General features: G+C 41.9%; 1 protein-coding gene across 2 annotated transcripts in view; it reads left to right on the top strand.

Annotated features, from left to right (window-relative positions):
• Window positions 1–3,547: 3,547 nt before the first annotated feature.
• The window catches only part of lap4a (Lysosomal-associated transmembrane protein 4A), a 31,995-nt gene continuing 11,360 nt past the window's right edge, over window positions 3,548–24,182 (top strand). The window contains 3 exon segments of one of the 2 annotated variants that reach the window (NM_001140354.1): window positions 3,548–3,721; window positions 15,664–15,802; window positions 22,056–22,132. In NM_001140354.1, coding sequence (NP_001133826.1) covers window positions 3,593–3,721; window positions 15,664–15,802; window positions 22,056–22,132 — 345 coding nt within the window. In that variant the 5' untranslated portion in view covers window positions 3,548–3,592. 2 annotated transcript variants of the gene reach the window in all.

Raw genomic sequence — 24,182 nt, 5'->3', positions numbered from 1 at the left:
TATGCTCTCGTTGGCAGGCCCTCGCTTCATATTCGTCACCAAACCCACTGGCTCCAGGTCATCTAAGTCTTTGCTAGGTAAAGCTCCGCCTTATCTCAGCTCACGGGTCACCATAGCAGCACCCACCCGTAGCGCGCACTCCAGCAGGTATATTTCACTGGTCACCCCCAAAGCCAATACATGTAGTTATTGGTGTGAAAATACCATATCCTTTGCTTTAGTTTTGTCATGTGTAGTTTCCTAACAGAAATGTTTCTATTTATTAATACTTTTTGACAGACTCTTGATCTTTTGTAGCCATAATTTACTTTATATGTAATTTTAACAAAAATTCCATATTTTTATTTGTAAAATGTGTTAATTTTGGATGTGACACACACCTTAATGAAATGGACACTGTACATACAACTGTGAATGTAGTGTGGCCGTGAGTCTACAGTGTACCTTGTAATCATTTGTCTTATGTCCCATCACTCATTATTGCTTAATAAGTGGAAATAAACAGTGACATCCCTCACACAATACACTGCTTGTGTTGCAACCGTGAGACAACTTATTACGAAGCAGAGCCAAAAACAATATCTCTCTGACTCTGATCACTGTCAATACACTGTTGAATCACTGAGGTCATAAAGAACTGTATTACTACATTTCTGAACCAGATTATATTATGTATATTAGGTGCTTCTTCACCTGCATTGCTTGCTGTTTGGGGTTTTAGGCCGGGTTTCTGTACAGCACTTTGACATCAGCTGATATAAGAAGGGCTTCATAAATACATTTGGATATTTTTATCTTGCAAACACACATTTAGATATTTTCAAATGCTTATAGAGAAACTGAGTCTTCTTGGGTATGACGCTACAAGCTTGGCACACCTGTATTTGGGGAGTTTCCACCATTCTTCTCTGCAGATCCTCTCAAGCTCTGTCAGGTTAGATGGGGAGGGTCGATTCACAGCTATTTTCAGGTCTCTCCAGAGGTATTAGATCGGGTTCAAGTGCGGGCTCTAGATGAGCCACTCAAGGACATTCAGACTTGTCCCGAAGCGACTCCTGCCATTGTCTTGGCTGTGTGCTTAGGGTCGTTGTCCTGTTGGAAGATGAACCTTCGCCCAGTCTGAAGTCCTGAGCACTCTGGAGCAGGTTTTCATCACGGATCTCTATGTACTTTGCTCCATTCATCTTTCCCTCGATCCTGACTAGTCTCCCGTCCCTGCCGCTGAAAAACATCCCCACGGCATGATGCTACCACCACCATGCTTCACCGTAGGGATGGTGCCAGGTTTCCTCCAGACGTGACGCTTGGCATTCAGGCCAAAGAGTTCAATCTTGGTTTCATCAGACCAGAGAATCTTGTTTCTCATGGTCTGCGAGTCTTTAGGTGCCTTTTGGCAAACTCCAAGCAGGCTGTCATGTGCCACTTACTAAGGAGTGGCTTCCGTTTGGTCACTCTACCATAAAGGCCTGATTGGTGAAGTGCTGCATAGATGGTTGTCCTTCTGGAAGGTTCTCCCATCTCCACTGAGGAACTCTAGAGCTCTGTCAGAGTGACCATCGGGTTCTTGGTCACCTCCCTGACCAACGCCCTCCCCCAGTTGCTCAGTTTGGCCGGGCGGCCAGCTCTAGGAAGAGTCTTGGTGATTCCAAACTTTTTCCTTTTAAGAATGATGGAGGCCGCTGTATTCTTGGGGACCTTCAATGCTGCAGAAATGTTTTGGTACCCTTCCCCAGACCTGTGCCTCAGAGCTCTACAGACAATTCCTTCGACCTCATGGCTTGGTCTTTGCTGTGACATGCACTGTCAACTGTGGGACCTTATATAGACAGTTGTGTGGCTTTCCAAATCATGTCCAATCAATTGAATTTACCACAGGTGGACTAATGTCTAAAAATCTGTTTTCGCTTTGTTATTATGGGGTATTGTGTGTAGATTGATAAGGGAAAACAATTATTTAATCCATTTTAGAATAAGGCTGTAACGTAACAAAATGTGGAAAAGTCAAGGGGTCTGAATACTTCCCGAATGCACTGTATGTGAGTGGGGATATTGTCATGTGAATCGTAACCGTTGTTTAGCTTATACCTTCATGCACTCACACACAAGTGTTAAATTAGTATATCCAGATTTGAATAGTTTGGATAGCACATGCAGATTAGCGTTTTTCGTCATGAATCTTGTTCTGGAGGCAGCTCTACAGAATGTGTCTTTGCCTGCTAGCAACCAAAGTCATAAATTCTAATTGTAAACCAAACCTTAACCCTAACTTTAGGGCTCCTGCGTGGTGCAGCGGTCTAAGGCACTGCATGTCAGTGCAAGAAGTGTCACTGCAGTCCCTGGTTCGTATCCAGGCTGTATCACATCCAGCTGTATTTGGGAGTCCCATAGGGCGGCACACAATTGGTCCAGCGTCGTCCGGGTTTGGCCGGGGTAGGCTGTCATTGTAAATAAGAATTTGTTCTTAAATGACTTGCCTAGTTAAATAAAGGTTACATTTAAAATGTATATATAATAATAACTTTAACCACACTGCTAACCCTAATGCCTAACCCTAACCTAAAATGAAGACTAAAAATCTAATTTTAGTTTTCATGAATTTTTACAATAACTTTGCAGCTAGCTTAAGAGGAAATCACTCAGTTCTGCCTCCAGGAAAAGACTCATGACAATAAACATCAACCTGCATAACACACCAGTCTGACTTCAGAGTTAGTCAAACCTTCTGTATCACTAGTACTCTCCTGCCATCTAGAGCTCAAAGGATGAGTACTTTGACTGGATCTCAGTTGAATTTGTCACACGTAATACCCTAACACATAGTTAATTGCTGTTTTGTATCCATCATTCCAACATTAGCTGGGGTATTAAAACAACAACAAAACACTCCAAAAGACTTCTGCATTGCTCAGGCATTGACCTGAATACAGTGTGCATCCACTTGAGATATGTATTCTATTCATGTTAACAGATTATCTTTATTTTTAACTCGTAAACCCAGAGCTTTACTTGGATTGAAATAAGTGCCAGTACTCATTTTGGGTGCCGGTACTGTTTACATTTGGGTGCAGAAGCTCCACAATACCTTTGAGCTAATATTCTATAAGAGGAACAGGAGCTCAAGCAGTAAAACATTTGAGTTGCCCATACTCAGCTCCGGTGAACTCCTGCCCAGGTCAAGCATAAACCCCATAAAGCAGAGATGAAAGATGCAGGCCCATGTTTAGTATAAGGGTAGAATAATAAAAAATGTTCTGAATAACAGTTTTTTTCTTTTTTGAGAGCATGCTTCTTTTAGAGAAGGGAAACTGATGTAAGAGAAGGAAAACTGACGATAGAGATGTAGGAAATGAATTTCCCCATCATCAACCCCCGAATGCGCCACAGTGACATTTTTGTGGATTTGTCAGTGTGGTGAGGCAGCTGATTGGTTGACGTTCATCATCCTAGCTCTACAATGGCCAAAAGGTGTTGTCAATCAAAACAGCTAATCGTTTGTGTTTTCATTCAACACGCCTGTCACATGAGTGGGCGTTTCATATCAGTGTCGGTTGTTGATGGTGGAGGCTTTCTTAGTCGCCCAGCTTTTTCAGCGATGTTTATCCCTACTCTTGAGGAAGACATGCACCATTTTAAACCGAATCGACACAGGTTCTACACAACGCGATGCTGTGGGTGTTGCCATGTCAGGACGGGAACCATCATTCTCGGCACTTGGTACATGGTACGTACAAATGCCAATGTCGCCTGGCTTTTTAGATTGTGCTAGCTTACGTTAACTAGCTAGTGTTAGCTTATTTGCGGTTATGTTGCAGTACCCCCTGGTTGCCACTGTACTGTCGAGGAGGCCATTGTGCTAACTACCAAAAAGCTAAACCGAAGTCAATCTTTGTCAAGAAAGTCAGTTTGATATCTGATGCGTGCCATACTTTTGTAACATTATATATATGGAATATGCTATATTGGCGCTACTGTTATCGGATAGCTAGCTAACTAACTAGCGGTTAACGTTACCCGTATGGACTTTAAGCTCCCCCCGGTGCACATCGGATGTTGTTCTAACGTAGGCTAACTGTTACCAGCGTGTTAGGTAACAGTAATGTTAGGGTAAATCCATTTGAATTCAATCACTTTTTGACCGCATCCCTTTTGATTTAAACACAACTTTCCATACATGTTTACACATGGAAGAAGTGGTCAGAAAGGGACCATTCAGGAGATGCAGGTAGGGAAGTCAAAAATTCATGCTTCTGCACCAGACCGGTCTCATAGACTAGACATCAAATCAAATGTTATTGGTTAGCAGATGTTATTGCGAGTGTAACGAAATGCTTATGCTTCTAGATCCGACAGGTCAGCAGTATCAAACAGGTAGTATCTAACAATTCCAGAACAACCTAATATCTAAGAAATTTCACAACACCTAATACACAATCTAGTAAAGGAACGGGATAAGAATATATACAATATATGGATGAGGAGTGACCGAGCAGCTCAGATGCAATAGATAGTATATAATAGATAGTGTAGGATACCGTATATACATATTAGATAAGTAATGTGAGATATGTAAACATTCTTAAAGAGGCATTATTAAAGTGACAAGTGTTCCATTTAAAGTGGCCAATGAGATCAAGTCTGTAGGTAGGCCTCTGTGCTAGGGATGGCAGTTTAACAATCTGATGGCCTTGAGATTGAAAAACAGCTTCTATCTCTCTGTCCCAGCTTTGATGCACCTGTACTGACCACACCTTCTGGATGGTAGAGGGGTGAACAGGCAGTGGCTCGGGTGGTTATTGTCCTTGATGATCTTTTTTGCCTTCCTGTGACTTCGGGTGTTGTAGGTGTCCTGGAGGGCAGGTAGTTAGCCCCCGGTGATGCTTTGTGCAGTTTCACCACCCTCTGGAGAGCCCTGTGGTTGTGGGCGGTGCAGTTTCCGTACCCGGCGGTGATGCACCATGACAGGATGCTCTCAATTGTGCCTCTGTAGAAGTTAGGTGGGTTTTGGTGACAAGCCACATTTTTTTCAGCCTCCTGAGGTTGAAGAGGCGCTGTTGCGCCTTCACCACACTGTGGACCATTTCAGTTTGTCTGTGCTATGTACACAGAGGAAGTTAAACCTTCCACCTTCTCCACTGCTGTCCCGTCGATGTGGATAGGGGGGTGCTCCCTTTGCTGTTTCCTGAAGTCCATGATAATCTCTTGTTTTGCTGACATTGAGTGAGAGGTTATTTTCCTTTCACCACACTCCGAGGGCCCTCACCCCCTCACCTCCTCCCTGTAGACTGTCTCATTGTTGTTGGTAATCAAGCCTACCACTGTTGTGTCGTCTGCAAACTTGGGATGATGGGGTTGGAGGCGTGCATGTCAGGAAGTCCAGGACCCAGTTGCACAGGGTGGGGTCAAGACCCAGGGACTCAAGCTTAATGATGAGTTTGTACTATGGTGTTGAATGCTGAGCTGTAGTCAAGGAACAGCATTCTTACATAGGTATTCCTCTTGTCCACATGGGTTAGGGCAGTGTGGACCTATTGGGGCAGTAAGCAAATTGAAGTGGGTCTAGGGTGACCGGTAGTGTGGCGGTGACATGATCCTTGATTAGTCTCTCAAAGCACTTCATGATGACAGAAGTGAGTGCTACAGGGCGATGGTCTTTTAGTTGAGATACCTTGGCTTTCTTGGGAACAGGAAAAATGTGGGACAGCAGACTGAGCTGGGTATTTATTGAATATGTCCGTAAACGCCAGCCAGCTGGTCTGCGCATGCGGCAAGGGATGCCGTCTGGGCTGGCAGCCTGTTTTACTCACGTCAGCCACGGAGAAGGAGAGCCCACAGTCTTTGGTAGTGGGTCGCGTCGATGGCACTGCGATTAAAGAAGTTGTTTAATTTGTCTGGAAGCAAGACGTCATGTCCGCGACGGGGCTGGTTTTCTTTTTGAATACTATGATTGTCTGTAGACCCTGCCACAAACGTCTGTTTGAATTGCGACTCCACTTTGTCTCTATACTGACACTTTTCTTCTTTGATTGCCTTGGAGGGAATAACTACACTGTTTATATTCGGCCATATTCCCAGTTGCCTTGCCGTGATTAAATGCAGTAGTACGTGCTTTCAGTTTTGCGCGAAAACTGCCATCAATCCACGGTTTCTGGTTAGGGAAGGTTTTAATAGTCAGTGGGTACAACGTCTCCTATACACTTCCTTCATAAACTCGCTCACCAAGTCAGCGTATACGTCAATGTTTTTATTTTTTTATTTAACTAGGCAGTTAAGAACAAATTCTTATTTTCAATGACGGCCTAGGAACAGTGGGTTAACTGCCTTGTTCAGGGGCAGAACGAGAGAATTGTACCTTGTCAGCTCGGGGATTCGAACTTGCAACCTTTCGGTTACTAGTCCAACGCTCTAACCACTAAGCTACGTTGCCTCCCCGTCTCTGAGGCTACCCGGAATATATCCCAGTCCACGTGATTGAAGCAATCTTCAAGTGTGGAAGCCTATTGGTCACACCAGCATTTGATAGACCTAAGCATGGGCGCTTCTTGTTTTAGTTTCTGCCAATGGGTGGGAGCAACAAGATGGAGTCATGGTCAGATTTGCCAAAAGGATGGCGGGGAGGGCCTTGTATGCATCGCGGAAGTTAGAGTAGCAATGGTCGAACCTGTTACTCGCTTGTGTACTGCAGTCGATATGCTGATAGAATTTAGGTAGCCTTGTTCTCAAATTAGCTTTGCTAAAATCCCCAGCTACAATAAATGCAGCCTCAGGATAAATGGTTTCCAGTTTGCATAAATTCCAGTGAAGTTCCTTGATGGCTGTCTTGGTATCCGCTTGCGGGGGGGATATACACGGATGTGACAATAACCGAGGAGAGTTCTCTTGGGAGATAATAAGGTCGGCATTTGATTGAGGAATTCTAGGTTAGGTGAGCAAAAGGACTTGAGTTCCTGTATGTTGTTACAATTACACCATTAGTCGTTAACCTCTCTAGGCTAGGCGGGACGAATTCGTCCCACCTACGTAACAGCCACTGCCAGCCTGTGGCGCGATTTTCAAAACCTTAAAAATCCTATTACTTCAATTTCTCAAACATATGACTATTTTACAGCCATTTAAAGACAAGACTCTCGTTAATCTAACCACACTGTCTGATTTCAAAAAGGCTTTACAACGAAAGCAAAACATTAGATTATGTCAGCAGAGTACCAAGCCAGAAATAATCAGACACCCATTTTTCAAGCCAGCATATAATGTCACCAAAACCCAGAAGACAGCTAAATACAGCACTCACCTTTGATGATCTTCATCAGATGACAACCCTAGGACATTATGTTATACAATACATGCATGTTTTGTTCAATCAAGTTCATATTTATATCAAAAACCAGCTTTTTACATTAGCATGTGACGTTCAGAACTAGCATACCCCCGCAAACTTCCGGGGAATTCGCTAACATTTTACTAAATTACTCACGATAAACGTTCACAAAAAGCATAACAATTATTTTAAGAATTATAGATACAGACCTCCTCTATGCACTCGATATGTCCGATTTTAAAATAGCTTTTGGTGAAAGCACATTTTGCAATATTCTAAGTACATAGCCCAGGCATCACGGGCTCGCTATTTAGACACCCGGCAAGTTTAGCACTCACCATAATCATATTTACTATTATAAAAGTTTGATTACCTTTTGTTGTCTTCGTCAGAATGCACACCCAGGACTGCTTCTTCAATAACAAATGTTGGTTTGGTCCAAAATAATCCATCGTTATATCCGAATAGCGGCGTTTTGTTCGATGCGTTCCAGACACTATCCGAAATAGTAAAGAAGTGTCGCGCGCATGGCGCAATTCGTGACAATAAAATTCTAAGTATTCCATTACCGTACTTCGAAGCATGTCAACCGCTGTTTAAAATCAATTTTTACGACATTTTTCTCGTAGAAAAGCGATAATATTCCGACAGGGAATCTCCTTTTCGGCAAACAGAGGAAAAAATCCCAAAGGCGGGGGCGGTCGGGGTCACGCGCCTAAGCCCAGTGTCCCTTGATCGGCCACTTGAGAAAGGCGATAATGTGTTTCAGCCTGGGGCTGGAATGACGACATTCTGTTTTTTCCCGGGCTCTGAGCGCCTATGGACGACGTGGGAAGTGTCACGTTAGAGCAGAGATCCTTAGTAAATGATAGAGATGGAAAAGAAGTTCAAGAAATGGTCAGACAGGCCACTTCCTGTAAAGGAATCTCTCAGGTTTTGACCTGCCTGAGTTCTGTTATACTCACAGACACCATTCAAACAGTTTTAGAAAATTTAGGGTGTTTTCTATCCATATGTAATAAGTATATGCATATTCTAGTTACTGGGTAGGAGTGGTAACCAGATTAAATCGGGTATGTTTTTTATCCAGCCGTGTCAATACTGCCCTCTAGCCCTAACAGGTTAATCATGAAACATACACCCCTGCCCTTCTTCTTCCCGGAGAGATGTTTATTCCTGTCGGCGCGATGCACTGAAAATCCCATTGGCTGTACTGACTCAGACAGCATGTCCCAAGCTAGCCATGTTTCCGTGAAACGAAGTATGTTACAATCCCGGATATCTCTTTGGAAAGCAACTCTTGCCCTGACTTCGTTAACTTTGTTAACTAGGGACAGGACATTAACGAGTAATATACTCAGAAGCGGTGGGTGGTGTGCGCGCTTCCGAAGCTTCACTAGAAGACCGCTACGTCACCCTCTCCTCCGGCGGAGTTGTTTTGGGTCGGCCTCTGGAATCAGTTCAAATGCCCTGGGAGGTCAGACAAAGGATCCACTTTGGGGAAGTCGTATTCCTCATCGTAATGCTGGTTGTGCTGGTAAGTTGCCGTTTCTCTGATATCCAATAGTTCTTCCCGGCTGTATGTAATAAGACTTAAGGTTTTCTGGGCTAACAATGTAAGAAATAATACATTAAAAAAACTAAATACTGCACAGTTTCCTAAGGACTAGAAGCGAAGCTGGCATCTCTATTGGCGCATTTGGATCACGTAACATAGTAAACATAAATCAGAGACACTCAAATGAGTATGATATGTTACATTTGGTATGGTTACTTAAAACAAAAGGCAGGTGGTTAGTCGGGGTGAATGGGTGGGTGTATAACGCGTGTTCAAATGTCATCACGGAAAATGTTTGCTAATTAGCAACTTTGCGACTACTTTTTAGCTACCTTGCAACTAACATTACTTAGAATGTTTGCTAACCCTTCCCCTAACCCTAATCCTTTTAGCTAACCCTAACCTACACCCCTTAATCTAACTCCTAACCATAACTCCTAGTGCTAGCAAACATTAGTGTTAGCCACTTAGCTAACATTAACCACAACAATTTGGAATTTGTAACACATCCGTTTTTGAAAATTCGTAATGTATTGTACATTTTGCAAATTCGTAACATTGTGCTAATTGAGATTCTTAACATATCGTATGAAACGGATGATGCACATCCACAAAGTAACATACCAACCGAAACGTAGCAGATCATACTAAATGGAGTGTCTCGTATTTATGTACAGAATAATACGAAATGCTCTGAGACCACGTTGGCTGCGCACACACACTAGCCCAAAGGCTTGCAGATGGCGATATTGAGTTGTTTCAATTTTACCACCCAAAGGCATAATATGCAGACAGAAATACACTCGTATCCCCCGTGGACCGGTTTGTACCCAAAACTTTGTCCATTCAGGCTGCAAAGGTGTAAATTTCCTCCTTAACTAGATTTAATGGTTTGATGGCGGGGGGGAAAAACTGGGGAAATATGCATACTTTCTTTATGAAACACCATTTTCGACCACCATGGTAAAGTGTCTAATGCCTAGGAATGCTAGTCCCGGATGTTTCGCATCGTGATCACCCAATCGGGTTGCAGCGTTCTATTTACCCCTGGCCGAACACAGGGAGCAACATCAGGAAGTAGCACTAGCCACTTGCATGGTGGTGGAAAATGGTGTTTCATGAAGAAAGTAGGCATATTTAACCTGCCTTCTCGCAATGAAATGTACTTAAAGAGGAAATCGACGCCTTTGCAGCCTGAATGGAGAATGTTTTAGGTACAAACCGGTCCACGGGTGAAACGAGTGTATTGCCGGCTGTATACAATGCGTTTGGATGGTAAGATGAAAGCATCAATATCAGCATCTGCAGGTCTCTAAATGGTTAAATGAGTGAGAATTACAGTTGAAGTCGGAACGTTGAAGTCATTAAAACTCGTTTTTCAAACACTCCACAAATTTCTTGTTAACAAACTATAGTTTTGGCAAGTCTGTTAGGACATCTACTTTGTGCATGACACAAGTAATTTTTCCAAATGTTTTTTACAAACAGATCATTTCACTTATAATTCACTAAATCACAATTTACATATACTAAGTTGACTGTGCCTTTAAACAGCTTGGAAAATTCCAGATAATGATGTCATGGCTTTAGAAGCTTCTGATGGGCTAATTGACATAATTTCAGTCAATTGGAGGTGTACCTGTGGATCTATTTCAAGGCCTCCCTTCGAACTCAGTGCCTCTTTGCTTGACATCATTGGAAAATCAAAATAAAATCAGCCAAGATCTCAGAAAACAAATTGTAGACCTCCACAAGTTTGGTTCATCCTTGGGAGCAATTTCCAAATGCCTGAAGGTACCACGTTCATCTGTACAAACAATAGTACGCAAGTATAAACACCATGGGACCACGCAGCCGCCATACCGCTCAGGAAGGAGACGTGTTCTGTCTCCTAGAGATGAGCGTACTTTGGTGCGAAAAGTGCAAATCAATCCCAGAACAACAGCAAAGGACCTTGTGAAGATGCTGGAGGAAACAGGTACAAAAGTATCTATATCCATAGTAAAACGAGTCCTATATCAACATAACCTGAAAGGCCGCTCAGCAAGGAAGAAGCCACTGCTCCAAAACCGCCATAAAAAAAGCCAGACTACGATTTGCAACTGCACAAGGGGACAAAGATTGTACTTTTTGGAGAAATGTCCTCTGGTCTGATGAAACAAGAATAGAACTGTTTGGCCATAATTACCATTGTTATGTTTGGAGGAAAAAGGGGGATGCTTGCAAGCTGAAGAACACCATCCCAACCGTGAAGCACAGGGGGTGGCAGCATCATGTTGTGGGGGTGCTTTGCTGCAGGAGGGACTGGTGCACTTCACAAAATAGATGGCATCATGAGAAAGGAAAAATATGTGGATATATTGAAGAAACATCTCAAGACATCAGTCAGGAAGTTGAAGCTTTGTTTCAAAGGGGTCTTCCAAATGGACAATGACCCCAAGCATACGTCCAAAGATGTGGCAAAATGGCTTAAGGACAACAACGTCAAGGTTTTGGAGTGGCCATCATAAAGCCCTGACCTCAATCCTATAGAAAATTTGTGGGCAGATATGAAAAAGCGTGTGCGAGCAAGGAGGCCTACAAACCTGACTCAGTTACACCAGCTCTGTCAGGAGGAATGGGCCAAAATTCACCCAACCTATTGTGGGAAGCTTGTGGAAGGCTACCCGAAACATTTGACCCAAGTTAAACAAACAATTTAAAGACACTCAATTAGTATTTGGTAGCATTACATGTAAACTTCTGACCCAGTGGGAATGTGATGAAAGAAAAAAGCCTAAATAAATCATTCTCTATACTATTATTCTGTATTTCAACTTCTTAAAATAAAGTGGTGATCCTAACTGACCTAAGACAGGGAATTTTTACTAGGATTAAATGTCTGGAATTGTGAAAAACTGAGTTTAATTGTATTTGGCTAAGCTGTATGTAAACTTCCGATTTCAACTGTATGTCATAGTTGCAATAATTTGTGAGTGGGCAACATGCTATCATCTTAACATGCTATTGCACTATTTTCCCTAATGTGGACAGTTTATTTTACTACCTTACACAAGCTTGCATTTTCACCCCATGAAATAATTACACATCCTTTTTACCTCAGATTGGTGATGCTACTATAACAATTTAGTCATCACGATGATATAAGATTGATTGCTTAAAACAGATTTCTATCTTTGGTTTTGTATCATTTGATTTTGTCACACGCTGGAGTGTGCAGGACTTATAACGCAGAGTTCATTTTTGATTTCTCAAAGAGCACAAAAAATGTGGTCCAGTCTCTATAAAAGTCGCTGGCCACACACCAATATACATATCGATCATCAAGTTTGCAGACAACACAACAGTAGTAGGCTTGATCACCAGCAACGAGACAGCCCGTAAGGAGGTGGTGAGGGCACACGGAGTGTGGTGTCAGGAAAACAACCTTTCACTCAGTATCAGCAAAACAAAGGAGATGATCGGGGACTTCAGGAAACAGCAGAGGGAGCACCCCCTATCCACATCGACGGGACAGCAGTGGAGAAGATGGAACGTTTTTTTTAAGTTCCTCGGCGTACACATCACAGACAAACTGAAATGGTCCAACCACACAGACAATGTGGTGAAGGCACAACAGCATCTCTTCAACCTCAGGAGGCTGAAGAAATTTGGCTTGTCACCTAAAACCCTCAAACTTTTACAGGTGCACAATTGAGAGCATCCTGTCGGGCTGTATCACCGCCTGGTACGGCAACTGCACCGCCCACAACCGCAGGGCTCTCCAGAGGGTGGTGCGGTCTGTACAATGCATCACCGGGGGCAAACTACCTGCCCTCCAGGACACCTACAGTACCCGATGTCACAGGAATGCCAAAACGATAATCAAGGACAACAACCACCCGAGCCACTACCTGTTCACCCTGCTACCATCCAGAAGGTGTGGTCAGTACAGGTGCATCAAAGCTGGGACCGAGAGACTGAAAAATAGCTCCTATCTCAAGGCTGTCGGACTGTTAAACAGCCATCACTATCACAGAGGCTGCTGCCTACATACAGACTTGAAATCATTGGCCACTCTAACAAATGGATCACTAGTCACTTTATGAATGCCACTTTAATAAAGATGTTTACATATCTTTCATTACTCATCCTGTATGTAAACTCAGCAAAAAAAGAAATGTCCCTTTTTCAGGACCTTGTCTTTCAAAGATAATTTGTAAAAATCAAAATAACTTCACAGATCTTCATTGTAAAGGGTTTAAACACGGTTTTCCATGCTTGTTCAATGAACCATAAACAATTAATGAACATGCACCTGTGGAAAGGTCGTTAAGACGCTTACAGCAGGTAGGCAATTAAGGTGACCGTTATGAAACCTTAGGACACTAAAGAGGCCTTTCTACTGACTTTGATCAACACCAATTGAAAGATGCCCAGGGTCCCTGCTCATCTCCGTGAACGTGCCTTAGGCATGCTGCAAGGAGGCATGAGGACTGCAGATGTGGCCAGGGCAATAAATTGCGATATTCGTACTGTGAGACGCCTAAGACGGCGCAACAGGGAGACAGAACGGACAGTTGATTGTCCTCGCAGTGGCAGACCACGTGTAACACCTGCACAGGTGGACGTGGTGTTTGCAGCATGCTGCACTATGACTGCAGTCTTTTTTTTGTTGTTGTAAGGGTCATTCTAGCAGGAATGACCCTTACGGAAAGGTTTTTTACAAACCTCCGAATTGTAAAAAAAAGTTGCCCAGTTAATTTAATTAGAAAAAGTAACCTGCTCAAAATGAGTGCGTAACCGGCTGTATAGCCACAGCCAACACTAGTGGAAAACACTGCACTTAGATTAGAACCATGATTCCTCCCAATGTGTTCTCCAACTCATAAAACATTTTTAGAATAAAGCTCAGTGCTGTTACCCTTGCAAAGTGAGGTATTGAATGCAGGGGTGTCAATAATTTTGACACCTACCTTACTTTTTTTTCATAAAAAAAAAAATTAAAAAAAAAAAATTACTTGCTAAACAATGTTTATCTGAGACAAATATTAGTATAAAATATATATTTTTAGTATACAATATAGCTCAGTATTAGAATGATTTTATACAGTAGTTTTTGCACATCTTTTATCAAGGGTGTCAATAGTTTTGGACTCTACTGTTTGCTTTCTTCGTGTGAACATCAAGAGACGTCACTATTTTCAGTTGATCAATATTCAAAACATTCTACAACACAAGTGTCCTGGGCCCGGTTTCCCAAAAATCATATTAAGGCTAAGTTCATCATTAGAACCTTAGGAGCATCGTTAAATATCTGTAATATCTGTAAATACTGTCTGTAATTTCCCAATATATTTCATGATTTATGTGCCAAATCTGTGATTTAGTGAATTTGTATTGAGTAGACATTCAAATAAGCCGCCTCAAAAGTTGCAATGGTAATAGGAGCTGATCCTTCTTCAGTATTGTGAAATAATTTTAAACTAAGATTCTAAAGGAGAAAGCTAATCCGAGAGCAGTGCTCCCTTCGATATTATCAGTATCGACACTAGAGGTGTGCCAACATGACCATACTCACAATCAGATCTGTAAATTGACAGTTGATAATCAGATCGAATGATATTCGTGATTGGAAAAAGTGGAAGTGTTTTAATATACCTAAATATATGTTGGCAAAATACACATTCTCAATGCAAAAAAAAGATGCAGATTATGAGCAGTGTGCAGAGGGGTGTGTTTGTCCTCAATTTGCAGTGGGCGAGAAACTGATCAGGTGAAATTATGAAGTGAGTGGATGGAGAAATACAGCTCCACTCTATCCAATCAGAACAGCAGGATCAACGTACAGCCCGCCCTTCTCTTTACAGACTGCCAAACTAGCCAGTTGAGTTATTTAGACCACGTTGAGCCTTGCACATGACTGACTGACATGAGAAAGATACGTGCTGGCACCCGAAAAGTACTCCCCCCCCCAATCACAGATAATTACAAAAATACTTTGATCATAATTGTATCTAAAAAAGAAAAAATGCCCATATCCGTTATGATACTCATTTTGTCTTACTACCCGGCACAACTCTTTTCGACACCTGCTCCAACGATGCCCTTAGCAATTTCTCTCTGCGTTATGTTTTGGGAAACGCATGTTACATCTTTGGCCGTTGCAGGGAAGATGCATCTTTAAAACACTCAGAAGCCTATGTTCCATCGTGATGCCGGTCCCAGGTCCAACATTGTATAGTCGTCATCTTCAGTGGAAATTAATAATAATGTGGTTCGTAAACCACTGGACCATCGGCCTCATGAAGTAAATTGCATAGGCCCACCATGTGTTGTGGTGGTGGATGGGAAGTTGACCATAAGAGATACTAATAAGAGTTTTTTTGAGGACACTGTCCAGACTAAATGTTTCATGGAAGTCATGGCTCTACGTCTTCCTCCATTCCCCTCTTTCTTTCTATCCATCTTGGCTACATCTCTCTGCCCTTTCCACTCCTCTTTTTTTTTTTTTTTTTTTTTTTTACAGCTTTTACTGACATTCCTTAGTCTGTGTCATTCATGTCTGCGGAAAGGAAACGTAAGTTGAAACAGAAACCGGTGTAATAAAATATAGATGTTCTAATCTACAACAGACTGTATCCTAGCCTGGTGCCCAGTCAGATCTATTTGTAATGTCTTGACAACTCCTATGGTTATTGTCACTCACGCCAAATTATAGGCGTGCGTTGGCAAACAAACACACATGGATCTAGGAGCAGGCTATGTATTCAAGAACATAGTGTAACAATACCTTTCTCTCTCTTGCCAGGTGGTGAACCTGTTGATGGGCATCCTGCTGACTGTGGCCGTGACCCACCCAGAGAATGTGCCCACTGTCGACTTGCAGTATGAGGTCATCGAGCACTACTTTAGCCACACCTTCCAAGGAGAGGGGAATGTTCTAAAGGGTTAGTTTATCTAATCTTCATGTGTGGCTCATGTTCAGCTTGAGTTGTCTATGTTCGCCATTAGTGACAGTGTCCACAATTGCTGCAGGCAGTAGCTAGCATGATTTAGCATCATCCCCCGATTTATATAATATTTGTTAACATTTCCACGATATTAGCAAAGCTGCACTACCTTTTTATATACTGGTACCTCATGGCTGTCCCAGACACACACACAGAGACAAATCCCCTTGATAACATCATCATGGATAACTATCACCAAATGCCTGCTTCTTTAACCTTTTTAGCCCAATACGGACTCATGTAATGGACATACACAAAATAGTCCAAATTGGTGAAGTGAAATGAAAAAAAAATGTATTAAAAAAATTGAAAAGTGTGTATTCACCCCCTTTGCCATGAAGCCCCTAAATAAGATCTGGTGCAACGAATTACCTTCAGAAGTCACATAATTAGTTAGATTGCACACAGGTGGACTTTTAAGTGTCACAAGATTTGTCACATGATCTCAGTGTATATATACACCTGTTCTGAAAGGCCCTAGAGTCTGAAACACCACCAAGCAAGCGGCACCATGAAGACCAAGGAGCTCTCCAAATAGGTCAGGGATAAAGTTGTGGAGAAGTACAGATCAGGGTTGGGTTATAAAAAAAATTCAGAAACTTTGAATATCCCACAGAGCACCATTAAATCCATTATTAAAAAATGGAAAGAATATGGCACGAACAACAAACCTGCCAAGAGAGGGCCGCCCACCAAAACTCACGGACCAGGCAAGGAGGGCATTAATCAGAGAGGCAACAAAGAGACCAAAGATAACCCTGAAGGAGCTGCAAAGCTCCACAGTGGACTAAAATTGAGCTTTTTTTTGGCCATGACGGAAAACGCTATGTCTGGTGCGAACCTAACACCTCTCATCAACCCGAGAACACCATCCCCACAGTTGAAGCATTGTGGTGGCAGCATCATGCTGTGGGGATGTTTTTCATCGGCATGGACTGGGAAACTGAATTGAAGGAATGATGGATGGCGCTAAATACAGGGAAATTCTTGAGGGAAACCTATTTCAGTCTTCCAGAGATTTGAGACTGGGACGGAGGTTCTCCTTCCAGCAGGACAATGACCCTAAGCATACTGCTAAAGCAACACTTGAGTGGTTTAAGGGGAAACATTTTAAATGTCTTGGAATGGCCTAGTCAAAGCCCAGACCTCAATCCAATTGAGAATCTGTGGTATGACTTAAAGATTGCTGTACACCAGCGGAACCCATCCAACTTGAAGGATCTGGAGCAGTTTTACCTTGAAGAATGGGCAAAAATCCCAGTGGCTAGATGTGCCAAGCTTATTGAGACATACCCCAAGGGACTTGCAGCTGTAATTGCTGCAAAAGGTGGCTCTACAAAGTATTGACTTTGGGGGGGTGAATAGTTAAGCACGCTGCAGTTTTCAGTTTTTGTCTTATTTGTTTCGCAATAAATATTTTGCATCTTCAAAGTGGTAGGCATTTTGTGAAAATCAAATGATACAAACCCCCAAAAAATGTATTTTAATTACAGGTTGTAAAGGCTTCAAAATAGGAAAAATGCCAAGGGGGTGAATACTTTCGCAAGCCACTGTAGATGATTTAAATGAAAACATAAAATTATGGCATTATAAACAGTAGGCTATAGGCCTATTTCAATCATTGAAATACATTTAATACTAATCAATGAAGTTCTATTTTGATACCTTCAGGCTTCTGTTTGTAATTTGTCTCTATATATTTCATGATGTGTAACACATCTGTGATTTAGTGCAGTTGTATTGGGTTAACATTAGAATAAGCTGACTCAATATTTTCAGCCGTAGGTGGTAACAGGAGCTCATCCATTGTCAGTATTGTGAAATAATTCTTAAAGTATTCATTTTCACTAGTACTCTTAAGTTGTTTTTAGTGGTTGTACTAAATATCTTCTAATTACACGTTGCTTTTGTTTACATTGTGAACATAGCAGAAACTCGAGCTAGCTACATTGACTAACTAGTAGCTTCTTGACTTCATAAATATTAGTAACATAGCCAGTGGTGTCTAGTGGGGGCCATTATGCAACCAAAATCAACTTTATTTCTCATTATTTCAATTCACAAGATGGAATGAACGTGGGCATCATCTGTCAAAAATGAAACCTCTGCGAATCTCGAGCTTGGAGGCTGCCGTTGGATTTAACTCAACACGAGCAGTATATTTCATATTTCAAAGGAAGCGTTCCCTCAATGGCTAATGTCTGATGGCAGCTCCGCACGCCGATGGTTGTAGTGTAGCTGGGCTGTTAGTGTCCAGAAGTAATTTAGCCATGCGTTGCATTTGTATTGGGTAACCATTAGAATAAGGCGCCTCATATTTGCAGCCGTCGGTGGTAATAGGAGCCGATCTGTTGTCAGTATTGTGAAATAATTATAATTTTAAGGTACAATTTTAATGGACAAAGCTGATCCGAGAGCAGTGCTCCCTTTCTTTCGATCCTATCAGTATCGACACATGCCTCAATGACGCACTTGTCGACTGTTCTCTCTGCATGATGTTTTGGGAAACGAATCTTTGGCTGTTGTAGAAAAGATGCATTGTTAAAACACTCCTAAGCCTAAATTCTATTATGAAACTGGGCCCAGTGGTATGCACTCTGGGTTGTCTTGCTGTTTAGTTGGCTCGATCACAGGGTGGGGGGTGGGTGCGCTACATAAATCCTAGCTTTAATACAATGTCAGCATTCAGCGGATTGATTGGGCTATTATCAAAGCCTGGCACTGCTGTGGCTTCATCAGTGCCATTTGTAGTCGGCCTCTTCCCACTTAGTTATTATGTTTAAGAGTTTGGCGTCTACCGATTTTTCATCTTGCAGTAAAGGTTCAAAATCCCTGGTCCGACACTTTCAATGCTGTCCATCCCTTTCCATGTCCCCCACCTACTGTCTAAATAAAGTCCACAAAATAAAAGTATATTGTTTACAGACAAAATATGAGGGACTAAACTGCTGTAACCTGTAGTCTGATATGTTAGTGATATCAAAGTACAAGGTGTGGAAGAAGAGGGCCCTGAGAAATCAATGGCTTCCTGCACAGCTTAAGAGTGACTGTGTGAATAATAGACCTTGAGAGCCTTGGGACTGAACCACACATGCCTCTCCTCAATGACTTAATCATTCCTTAGCAGGAAGCCATGAGTGGTTAGAAGCAGACGGCAGGCCAATTCATTAGCCTAGCGTAGCCTGTGCTGTTGTGCGTTGTTGTCTTAACTGATATTACAGAGTGCCTGAGCGGGAGAATGGAAGGGCTCCCCAGAGCAAGCTAATGCTAAAAGAGAGCAACCACACAGCCCAGAGATGCTCCAGTTACAAACAAATCAATTAGGCCTCAGTAGTAGTGAGCTCACTCTGACAGTTATATGAATGCACTCTGTGTGGCTCTACCGTGGGATGCAAATGGCTCAGACCAGGTGGTCATGTTGGCCCGAAACAATTGCTGCACAATAATTCTTCAATTGTTTTTTAAAGGTAATTCAATGTTTGGGCTCATGTTTTTGAGGTTAGATTTTTCTCCCAAAAGCCTTTGACTGACATTATTTTCCAAGACTTAGACCAACACGTTTTTGGATTTGTACTTAGGGTTGCACATTTTGGGGAATATTCAAAGGTGGAAACTTTATGTGGGAATTAACAGAAATATATGCAAATTAATATTAATACCATTTTAATGTAGATGTTTTTTTGCATTGGATATATTTACCATATCATATGGAGACCGAAACATAAACCTTTTGCCTTATCATAAGTAGACATAATTGCAAATTATTAAATCCTTCCAATATAAATTAAAAAAAAAAAACAATTTAGTTACAAATTGGACTTTAATTGAGTTGACTCTTCACATGGGCTGATTTCACTGAACAACAAAAAAGGAATATTGAATGATCCCCAATGATCCATCGCATCTCCCAAAAACGTTTTCAACATTCATCTGTAAAATGATAGTCTAGAAACTAAAGCTTTGGTTGTCTTCCTCTCAAGCTTCCATGTCTTCTCACTGGACCTCCTCAATATCCACCTCTTGAACATCAGACTGAGGCCTCATCTTCACTGTCACTTTCCAACCTTGTTGAGGATGGCTCGTTGTCAGGCTCAAAAAGCCTCAAATTTGCCCGGATGGCCACCAATTTTTCAAACCTTGTATTGGTCAGCCTGTTGCGTGCTTTAGTGTGTGTGTGTTCCCAAACAAGGACCAGTTGCGCTCTGAGGTGGCTGTTGGTGGTGGGATTTGGAGGATGATGGAGGCAACGGGAAAGAGCCCCAGATCCACAAAGTCCCTTCCACCAGGTGGCTGATGAGATATGTTGGCACAACTGCCATATTGCATCTCCATCCCAAAGCCCTTGCATGGAAGTGTACTTCGCCAGACTGCCAAGAACCTTGCCCTCATCCAGGCCAAGGTGGCGAGACACCGGCAGTGATGACACCATAGGCCTTGTTGATCTCTGCACCAGACAGGATGCTCTTGCCAGCATACTTGGGATCCAACATGTACGCTGCGGCGTGTATGGGCTTCAGGCAGAGGTCTTCACGCTTTTTGATGTATTTCAGAACTGCAGTGTCCTCTGCTTGGAGCAACAGTGAAGTGGGCAGGGCAGTACAGAGTCTGAACATCAGACAGGATTGCATTGTCTCCCTCAATCCGTGCAATGGCTTCTGCTGTAGGTTTCAGGTGTTTCAGGCTGCTTATCACTCTCTCCCAAATACATCATCTAGGAGGATCCTTTTGATCTTGGAGTGACTCCTTCCCCTCCAGGAGACTGTCAAACATGATGACAACACCACTCCAACGGGTGTTGCTGGGCAGCTTCAATGTGGTGCTCTTATTCTTCTCACTTTGCTTGGTGAGGTAGAGTGCTGCTATAACTTGATGACCCTTCACATACTTAACCATTTCCTTGGCTCTCTTGTAGAGTATATCCATTGTTTAGTTAATTATTTGATGTAGTTAATTATTCCTTGCCCATGAACATTCGACCACCCATCAGAGATGATTGCAATAGTCTGCTTTCTCTATGATTTGCTTGACCTTCACTTGAACTCTGCATCCAGCGAATTAGTAAATAAAGCATGTCTGGTTGGAGGGGTGTATGCTGGGCGACGAACATTCAGAAATCTCTTCCAATACACATTGCCTGTGAGCATCAAAGGTGAACCAGTTCCATACACAGCTCGAGCAAGACATTCATCGGCATTTCTCTGACTACGTTCCTCCATTGAGTCAAAAAAACTTCTGATTTCCAGGACAATAAGGTGTCTGATTCATCATTTTCACCTCGAATCGAAGTAGAGGGACTTTTGTTAGAGGTTGTTTTTTGTGAGTGCTGAGGGAACTTTATGCACTTGGCCAGATTCTGCATCTTTGTTGCATTCTTCACATATGATTTGGTGCAGTATTTGCAAATGTACACAGCTATTCCTTCTACATTAGCTGCAGTGAAATGTCTCCACACATGAGATAGTGCCTGTGGCATTTTCCATAAGATTTTTAAAAAAGAGTAAAAAACAAATACAATTCCATTTACAGATAAATAGATCAGCAGTTAAATTAAACAACTCCTTTGTGAGAATGTTTTAAAATGAAACATGCATGGAAACAGGTGAATTAACACTTAGCAGGCTCAAGCAAGCTAAAACCCACATGATAGCAAAAACTAACTAGCAGAAATTGTTAACAAGTTCGAAATGATTTAAACACATTTTGCTGTAGGCTACTATTTACTAGTTAACAAAAAATCATGTATGTCATAAAATATATTCACCCCACCCCGTATTGTAATCAAAACGTACCAGATAGCATGTAGTCCTTAGCTCAGACCATGTAGTAGTGTGGGCTCAATAGCATCTCATTAGTGTGCAAGATCTTGAGAATCATCTGCACATTTTGATGGAAGAATGCACTGTGCATGCAGAGGGTTGCAATTCCATTGAATTGGGGATAGTTTCACCAAAATATGCCACAGGACCTAGAATTGCCTTGTGTATCCCACAAAAAGGTTCACTATTATAAGTTAACTTTTTTGATGAATTTAAGCAACATTCCCCAAATTCCAGGGCTTAACTTCCCATGGAAAATTTCCAGAAAAATTCAGGAAATTTACCGGGAAGTTTCCCACCCTTTGCAACCCTATTTGTCTTTCAATAAAGTATTTTACCCTAATGAATGTCTCTCTCTATCTGTGTGTGTTTAGAGAATGCCTGTGTGGGATTCGCCATCTCTCTGCTGATGCTCACGATCAGCGCCATGATGGTCTATGGAGCCATTACTGTAAGTTCTTCTGATTTGTGTGTCTGTGTGAGCGTGTTTTCATCCACATCCTGTCCACAATGGAATTCACGACAATTACAAATTCTCCAGTCACTCCTCAACATATTTGCTCAAATAACCTGCATAATCTTTCATTCTGACTACTCTCTTGGTTTGTTATGCAAATGTCTGCTCCTAAATACACACGCATGAAAGCCTTGTTTTCCTACTTTCTAATAATAGACCTTTTGGTCACGGCTATTCTAAACCCTGAATGTAAATTTAATGAACGTGTAAAAGCGGGCCTACGACAAATACCCCTGGAGGAGTGGGTAAAATAGGAGGTGGAAATGTTATTGAACCTCAACCATTACGAAGAAAGCGGACTGAAACAGGAAGGAACTACCTGGAGTTGTCAAATAAGAAACACTCATTTTGAGTTTTGCATTGCAAAATGTTTTAAAACGATATGTGCCCTAATGAATACAACTCAGATGGCAGCCCTTTGTCATGTCCTGGTGTCTGAAAAGATCATTTAATGTATTTAATGCTTTTTCAGCAATGGACATTGACTCATTGCATGCAAACTCCTTACTTGTGCATTCTACTGCCCCACCAGGGCAAGCAGAATGTTTGCTACACAACGTTGCTCTAACGATATCATGTTTACCTCACCAGGCCTGCCTGATGGGCATCCACACTGACAGGTTTGTTGGCTATGTGACGTGGACCCGACTAGATCTGCTAGTTTAAATGGCGACGCACAGCTAACACATGCGTCTCGCAGAGTTTCTGCGTAAGCATCGAGCGTTATGCCTTAGCTGTGACTACAGGCTCTTAACCTCTTGGGGCTAGGTGGGACGCTAGCGTGCCACCTGTGGTGCACTCCATCAACAGCAGGTGCATTTCAAGAGCGGCAAATTTGAATCCAAATAAATGTCAAAATTCAAATTTTTCAAAAATACAACTATGTTACACCATTTGAAAGATAAACATCTCCTTAATCTAACCACGTTTTACGATTTCAAAAAGGTTTTACGGCGAAAGCATAAATTTAGAGTATGTTAGGACAGTACATTTACAAGAGTTGTGTGTAATGTTTTGTCAAGTCAAAGACAGGGTCACCAAAACCATAAAACCAGCTAAAATGATACACTAACCTTTTACAATCTCCATCAGATGACACTCCTAGGACATTATGTTAGACAATGCATGCATTTTTAGTTCTATCAAGTTCATATTTATATACAAAAACAGCGTTTTACTATGGCATTGATGTTGAGGAAATCGTTTCCCTCCAATAACCGGCAGTCAAGTCAGCGTCAGAAATTAAATAATTAAAATTAGAAAACATTGGTAAAATATTATATTGTCATTTAAAGAATTATAGATTTACATCTTTTGAACGCAATCAACTTGCCAGATTTAAAAATAACCTTACTGGGAAATCACACTTTGCAATAATCTGAGCACTGTGCCCAGAAAAATACGCGTTGCGATACAGACTAGACGTCATGTTGGGGAGATCTAAAATCGAAAATACTATGTAAATAATCCATTACCTTTGATTCTCTTCATCAGATGTCACTTCCAGGTATCACAGGTCCATAACGAATGTAGTTTTGTTCAAAAAAGCTCATCATTTATGTCCAAAAATCTCCGTCTCGTTAGCACATGATGTAAGCCAGCCGGACTTCTCGTCATGAACGAGGGGAAAAAATATATTTCCGTTCGTTCAAACATGTCAAACGTTGTATAGCATAAATCATTAGGGCCTTTTTTAACCAGAACATGAATAATATTCAAGGTGGACGAATGCATAGCCTTTTATAACGTATTGGAACGAGGGTACCCAACATGAAGTAGCGCGCCAGGTGTCTAATGGGACATCACCGTTCCATGGCTCTTGTTCGGTCAGATCTCCCTCCAGAAGACTCAAAACACTTTGTAAAGGCTGGTGACATCTAGTGGAAGCAATAGGAAGTGCCAAAATATTCCTAAACCCCTGTGTTTTTCAATGGGAGAGGTTTAAACTCAATACAACACATCAGGTATCCACTTCCTGTCAGAA

Source organism: Salmo salar, chromosome ssa06 (genome assembly GCF_905237065.1).
Source record: "Salmo salar chromosome ssa06, Ssal_v3.1, whole genome shotgun sequence".
NCBI classification, from domain to species: domain Eukaryota; kingdom Metazoa; phylum Chordata; class Actinopteri; order Salmoniformes; family Salmonidae; genus Salmo; species Salmo salar.
This window is presented reverse-complemented; position numbering and strand designations above follow the sequence as displayed.